Below are 7717 nucleotides of genomic sequence, written 5' to 3' on the forward strand. Positions count from 1 at the left end.
TGTCTTTTTGCATTTTAGGATGGGGATACCTTGCATTAGGATTATAATATTTGGGGGTCTGTGGCATCTAAAAGATTCAAAACCCCTGCTCTCTACAAAAAAATGCATGATGCATTACTTTAATTTAGAATTTAGTTTCAACTTTGCTCAACCCTATGAAGCCTTTATCATAGTTGATTCACAAAATGGCCTTTAAATTATCAGCATGATTTGCTGAAGACCCTGTTGTATACAATCTACTACATGTGTGTATATATATATATATATATATATATTTTTTTTTTTTAGCTTTTACTTTAATTCTAAAAACATCACCTTTCAGGTTGTGGTACATGTGTAATATCTCAAGATAAACATTCTACAGATCTCGGGGCATTACATTAGGGCTGATTACGTTTCCTCTGCAAGTATTTCTGATAATTAGCTGCATATTTAGTCTGATGGAAATGCAGAAATTGTGCATTCATGTGGTCACACCTTCTGCAGACCAACAAACCAAAAGAACAAAAGCTATACTCTATACCAAGGGTCCATCGAAAAGTTCAAAGAAAAAAAAGTGTAAAAAAAAAAAAAAGAGAGACGACTAAAGCAGCTTAGGTTTACTTGATTATCCATGCATAATTTTTTAGTAAAGTCATGTCAAAATGTGAATATCAAATACGATACATCAGGTTTATGAGAAATGTTTACTTGTACATCTCTCAGTCATCACTGTACTGCATTGCATTATGTTTTGCCCCCACAATTAAAACTACAGAGCATTTAAATATCATCTTAATAAGACATATTATGGGGAAATATAGAGTGACAATTGATATTTATATACATAATAAGCTATCAGAATTTAATCTTTGACCAAATAAATATCAGCAACTTTTTATCATGCAACAATTGCATTTTTTGCAATTGCCCACTTCTGCACAGTTTGGGCATCTGGATAATTTATTTTTTTCTTCTCAAGTGTAAGCTTCACATTCTCACTATATCATAATATGAGTCACAAAAGCCTGGTGTATCAAAATTATACTCAACAAAAAACATAAATGCATTTTTTTTCAGATTTAAAAAAAATATTTTGTCAAAAATTTCAATAAATTGTTCCATTTAAAAAAAAACACTGAATTTTCTGACTATTATATGTGTCAACAAAAAAACCCCCACTATGTTAGGTTGAAATTAGTTTGACAGTAATACATTTGTACAAATGTTTCTAATGTGTACAAATATTTTTTAATAGGATTTTCACTCACTTCCTCTTGCGCAGTTGGTCCATTTGCTCTGCCATGTCTTCAGACTCCTCTGTTATCATAACTGAATCACTGCATTCTGAAGCTTTACATTTGGTGGATCTTCCTCCAAACCTCAGGATGAAATGGGACATCCTGAAAGTGAAGGTACAATAACTTATTAAAATCACTTTTAATGCAGAAACAATCCTCAAATTTCCAACAAAGCACAAGATCAAATCACCTGCCCATTAGTCCACGGGGAGGCTGATCACTGCAAATGAGACAAATATACCAAATTAAATATTTGGAATTAAATGGTAACCAGACATGCATTGAATGTGAGAATTGTTCAAACTAGATGGCATATGTTTGTGGCATCTCCTCTGACCTTTCCCCTTTCTCGATCCATTCAATAGCTGGTTCAGGAGTGAAGGCGGATCTTTGTGAGGGGTATGATTGTTCTGTGCAGATTTTGGCCATTTTATTTCCTGTTAGGCCATTCACTGCAATTAGATCACATCTGGAGCCTTTGGGTAATCACTCCTGTAAACTGAAATGCACTTTCATTAGTGGACAAATGTACTTCCACATGCAAAGTGGTTATTATCCATTCTGACACAAACAATGTTCAAATCTATAAATAAACAGTAGTACAGTATTAAAGTGGTGTGTTTTCACACTGCTGCACATTGACCATTTTTGTCTCACAAAGATTAAAAATAAATCCTTGCTCTATTTTAAGAAAGGATAGAAGGATAATGGACCCATGCCAAATAGATGCAAGTGTCTGCTCTATAAATATACACTGCGGCCTAAATGCCACGTGGAATCAGCGGTGTCTTCCAGGAAGATAAGCTGTTTTAAGACAAAAAGAGCCTGTGGTTTTGCACAGGACATTTCTGATTGAGACAGGGAGGTAAACATGCTTCTTCTCTCCCTCCTGCGTGCTATAACTGGAGATTCCCTTAGCCAAACATGCTAAGATCAAACTTGCAAGTGCTTGAACTTGAGAAGCATCTCATAAAAAGCTTCAACCTCACGGAATATTTGTTTGCACCGTATGTAGCAATTCTGACAATGCCTCTTAGCCAAACAGTTGCGGTTATTTCAAAGTCCCAAGCATGTCTTAATTTGAAGCCCTGCTAAAAGGCCACCTGAGAGAAGTCTTTTAGAGATGAAAACTTACAAAACCAATAAAATTCAAAATTCCTTTGTATTAGACTCTATGTGAGATCTAGTTTACATTCTACAGTTTAGTTGTGAACAGAAAAAGGCTATTGAGCTTAATCACAGATCTGAGACCTGAGACACCAAAGCTGGACAGACTGACTGCTTAACTGTCCAGGCTAACTTTGAGTTTATATTCTGTGCGGATCCATAACCATAACTTTCCAAGAAAGCAAACTTAACATTTGCTACCCAAAACAATTAGGACGGAGAACAGGGAAATCGTTGAAACAATCAAGTCAAAGAACAAATACATTAAACATTTGTTTTAGACGATATACAATTTGATATAAAAATACCAAATTAAAGCTGCAGTCCGTAACTTTTTTGTGTTCAAAACTTATAAAATGTATATAATAAGCGAGTACACCATGAATCCATTTTCCAAACTGTGTTTTTGGCTTGTCCTGAATCACTACGGTACCCCTAAAATAAGTGTTTATATTCGGACTATTTAGACTGGTTCGGGTAGGTACCGCTGCGGAGTAGCCCAGTACCTGCGTGATTCGCCATAGACATAAACAGAGAGAAGTAGCTCCGGCTACAATGTTCTTCCGCAAGACGCACGCAGTTCTGTTTATTAACCGCTAGAACGCCAAAAGTTAGGGACTGCAGCTTTAAATAATACGCTATGTACAAAGAAAAAAAATAACATGCAATTTGTAATTATAAGTAGCCTATTTACATTTTGTAATTATAAGTCATTAATATGGCTTACATTTTAGACCAAAATTGTCTAATTTGTAGCCTATATTTCTCCTCTGCCAACGAAAATAGTTCCAAAAGAAGTTAAAGTTTTGTCGCTACTCAAGTCTGAGAGACTAAACGCCGGTCTGGGATAAAGTACATTTGTGGAACGGGGCGACAGTGATCACTCAGCTGCAGCTCCACTCCGGATTTTCCATTTCCCCTCTGCACTTGCATTAAAGAGAGAAACCCCATCTTGAGCAGTAACTTACTGGAAAACGTTGACGCTCTGATTTTCTAAAAGGCGCGTCGAAGTGCAGGCAAAACCAGACATCTCCGCCAGAGAAAACGCCGACACTTTGACTTTTATAAAACGCGCTTTTTGCCCCCGACAAACTCTGCTCCCCATCTAAACTTTACTCTGAAAACAGACAAAAAGTGAACCGTACTATTGTTGTTATAGGCTACTATTATATCACATCGACCAAATAAAATTTGAGGACCGAAACTAATAGGCCCACAACAGACAAACAAACAATGAATAAAGAGTTGAAACAATACGTCAAAGCAATTAAATAACTGCCACAAAAAGAAATGAGAAAATACTTTGACAGAATCACACTCACTTTGCCTGAGCTGATTTACCTGTAGCGTTTAGTGAAGATCTGCATAAACTCCGGCAAATTATTCCACAGGACTTTGTTCTTCACATCAGCGGAATCTTATTCCACAAAAATGTCAGGTTCAGAAGTATTCTTATATTATACGTATATTGAGCATTGTTGCAGAAATAAACAAAAGTTGTATCCTGTCGAACCCAAACGAAGTGTTAGTAGTTCTCGAGTAGCTGATGGCACGTCTCTTTCCCTGTCTCCACGCGCACCTGCCAAGAAAGGTGACAGGGTTAAGCTGCGCTGGCGGAGAACATCCAGCTCCTCCTCCCCACACCTCACCTGTCCAATAATAACACTCTGTCACTGAGAGTATGCTACATTTAAAAGACTTTAGAGTCCAAAACATTTGAGTCTTACAACACAGCACATAGTAAAAGAAATAAAATCCTGTGTTTACAGGATTCTGTGATCATAATAGAATCCCCTCGGAGTCAGATGAGATCCTACTGGATAAACTGAACCCTACACTTTGATTCTTAGAGTCATATTCGTTCTTTTTTATCGGGACCATGCTGTTTTGGAACTTCTACAGGATTTACATTTGTTTTTGTGCTGTGCTGAAATCCTAGGCTATATAGCCTAAGAAGAATAATCCTATCAGGATCCATTAAGATTTGTTCCAATGAATTCCAACAGGAATCTTTTAGGATTTTTTGCTAGATGATTATGATTACTCTGACTTCTATAATGAAGACATTAGTTAAGCCTAGATCTATTAGTTTATGAGTTCAAGTTATAGCTACTCATACCACCATCAATATAAATAAATAATATGTATTCATTCCTACATTTGCATGTGTAGCCTATGTATCTAAATAGTTTCAATACTTATTTATTTTCAGTGTAGGCTACCGTTCACACCAAGAACGATATCGTCCACTCCAACGGATGATAACGTTCTCTTGAATGACATCTGTCGCTTTAAATGCATTAAAGCAGGATGGATTCTGATTGGCTGTCAATGTTTTATCGTTCATTAGCTGGGAAAAAAAATCATTCTGAAAGTGATTCCAACGATATAATTCCGCTGTGTCATTTTACATTTAGAACGATTTTTAAAACTATATTTTTACTGTGTTCATTATAGTATCATCCTCGGCATTAATGCTAGTCATTATTAATCTATATGCTTGTCTTAAGTAATCTTTGTTGGGCCCTGGAAACGTAAACCAGTTAGTTGAATGTGTTAAATAGTTTGATTAGAGCTTATTATGCTAACTCAGCTTCAGTTAATGGACTTGGTGCTGTAGGGTCAGCGGCCCATGAAAATGGATGGCTTGCTTTCTCATAGATGTAGAAAGGTTTCCATATTTCACTTATGATTTAAGTTAATAAATTAAATGTTCTGTTTGCGCATTTAATAAACTTATCTTTAATCATAGTACTATGACAACTAATATTACTACCAAGTTTATGCTCCACAGTTTATGCTCTTTTGCCACCTTTAACCTTTGTTAACACTTTCTACACTGTCCTCCAGCCTCAAACTGAGTCTTAATTGCTTGTGCAATAAACCTGTAAGCGTTCCTCTAGGAAACCATAGCACACTGCTGCTTTACCACAGAAAGATCAAGTCCTGACCAATCCTCTGGATCTGCTGGGTTTAGGAAGCCTGTTGAACAGAAGTGGTAATCTGGGTTTACCCACTAATGCGCTTTCTTGGACTGAGACTTAAGAATCTGTCAGGTGTAGCAGAAAATCTCTATCTATCTATCTATCTATCTATCAGTATTTCGGTCTATAAGTCTTTTTGACTATCTCATAGCATTTTCTTTAACAAAGACAGTAAATGCATAGAAGAACGAAAATGTTTCTCTGCTAAATTGTTCATCATATTACTGTGAAAACATAAATATCAAATCATTATGGTCAAATAACCATAGTCGGCACTACACTGTAAAAAATGACCGTGAATTTAACGGTAAAAGACTGTAAAAATGCTACAGTAAAAAGCTGTTAAATGGTTAACGGTAAATTCCCCTACTATATACGGTGAAAAACTGTATTGGACATTACATGTATTGGACATTAATTTTACGGTAGTATACCGTTTTTGGAAGTGGAAAAAGACCGTATAATTTACAGTGAATAACCGTAAATTGACATTCCCAGAATTCCCTGCGTTACATTTCAAATTTGATGTTTTTTTGTTGAAATAACTGTTTCTTCTTAGTTTTTTCTTATCAGTTTTGTATATTAGGGTTGTGTGTTACACCTAATGTTGTTAAATGAATGTTTATTGCATTATTTCAGTTTCATGTGTGTTACCATGATGGTGTTTGGTGTTTGTGTGAATGACACTGTGCACCTTCTATATATGTTATTATTTAAAAGCTGTTTGTGATGGGCTTTGGATCATCATGTGACTTTCTCATCACCACCTGCATTGGGTGGTTATCAGTGTATTACAAAGTTACAAAACAGATTTCAGTACTTCAATAAGGTAGGTATATTAACATTATATCAGTTAATGAAATTACGGTATTTAACTGTAAATTTAAGTTAAAACCGTAAAACCTAAAACATTGCTACCGTATTTTTTACGGTAAAATTCCGGCAACCACAGCTGCCGTTTTTTTACCGTAAATTTTGCGGAATTTTTTTTACAGTGTATGGTTATCAGTTTGTTTTGCAAAGCTATTAATTTGTTAATTAACTCAGACAGATAATTTTGTAAATTATGCAAGTTTTAGTTTCATTTTAATTTTATATGTAGTTTTGTGATGCCCATTATCACTCAGAATTGAACTGTCCCATAAAAACGGAATTAATCTTTTGCAGCTAAGGCCTCCAAGTAAATCTGTGTTATAGCTACTATCTGTCTTGTTGAATGTCGTGAATATTATTATTTCAGATCTTTACTCATGAAAATGTCTCATTTGTTGTCACCCCCGGTGTGATTTTTGCTGCTGATTACAAACAGTCATTCTCAGATAGCACGGCCGTTTTTGAGAGAGGAACCATCATCAATGAGATTATGTTTAATCTTTTGATGTCAGACTTCAAACAAGAGCGGCAGAGCAAACGCTAGTCTCTAATCACTCTGAAATGATAATGAAGCAATTCCATTGGAGAATTCGAAATGTCTAACTAGTTCAACATTTGTACAAGAGACATTTTTCTTATTTGAGTTAAATGTTGATTGCCATTCTCTGCTCATTGTTTTAGTTTCATTTTTAAATAATTAGCTTATAATGATGTTCAAAACATCACTTTGATGTTTCAGTCAGGTATATTCCATCCCAACTACTTTGTTCAGCTAATCAGTCTACAGTAGTTCATACTACTGTCAATAAATTATGTTAGTTGTATTGGGAATAATTACAGGTATTTTTTTGCTAATTTTACATCCACTGAAATTAAAATCTGCCCATATGCAAAGAAAAAATACTCCAGGTGTGTAGACTTTCCTGAAGTGTATTTAACATTTGCAACACAAGTGTCCTCATTAAAACAACAGATGTGAAAGAAATAAGCAGTACATGTTCCATTTACATGTCCTGTGTAAATACAGTATTAGAACTATACTAAGATCTTGTTTAAGTCTAGTTAAGGTTCTTGGTTTTCTGATGACTGCTATAAAGCAAAGCTGTTGAGCATGTTAACATCAAACATATCCAGAGATGGTTCTTGTTTACAGATAGTCTTGATCTAATTGCTGTACTGCTGTGTGGTTATAATTGTTTAAGTCCCCTGACTCCTTACGTAAGTTCACTCCTTTATAATTACTGAATGTGTCCTAAAAACTAATAATTAGATAAAATCATCAGAATTTATTGTTATTAAAATGTATAATACATATAACTGGGTATAAAAATATATACTTATGAATCTGATCAGATTGTTTTTTAAATATTTTGAATTAGTTTTTATTTACATTTATATATATATATATATATA

At 34.8% G+C, this 7717-nt stretch overlaps 1 protein-coding gene across 4 annotated transcripts in view; it reads right to left on the bottom strand.

Moving 5' to 3' along the window:
* The window catches only part of LOC107692626 (cyclic nucleotide-gated channel cone photoreceptor subunit alpha), a 7927-nt gene extending 3911 nt beyond the window's left edge, over positions 1-4016 (bottom strand). Inside the window, exons 1-6 of one of the 4 annotated variants that reach the window (XM_016491782.1) lie at positions 3789-4016; positions 3471-3564; positions 3416-3440; positions 1618-1779; positions 1471-1500; positions 1251-1382 (exon numbers count right to left, since the gene is read on the bottom strand). In XM_016491782.1, the coding sequence (XP_016347268.1) occupies positions 1251-1382; positions 1471-1500; positions 1618-1709 (254 nt within the window). In that variant the 5' untranslated portion in view covers positions 1710-1779; positions 3416-3440; positions 3471-3564; positions 3789-4016. Of the gene's footprint in view, positions 1-1250; positions 1383-1470; positions 1501-1617; positions 1780-3415; positions 3441-3470; positions 3565-3769 lie in introns of all 4 variants that reach the window. The other 3 variants (XM_016491781.1, XM_016491780.1, XM_016491779.1) reach the window with 3 other exon arrangements.
* Positions 4017-7717: the final 3701 nt, after the last annotated feature.

The sequence above is a fragment of the Sinocyclocheilus anshuiensis genome, unplaced genomic scaffold (assembly GCF_001515605.1).
Source record: "Sinocyclocheilus anshuiensis isolate Anshui unplaced genomic scaffold, SAMN03320099.WGS_v1.1 scaffold50, whole genome shotgun sequence".
Lineage (NCBI taxonomy): Eukaryota > Metazoa > Chordata > Actinopteri > Cypriniformes > Cyprinidae > Sinocyclocheilus > Sinocyclocheilus anshuiensis.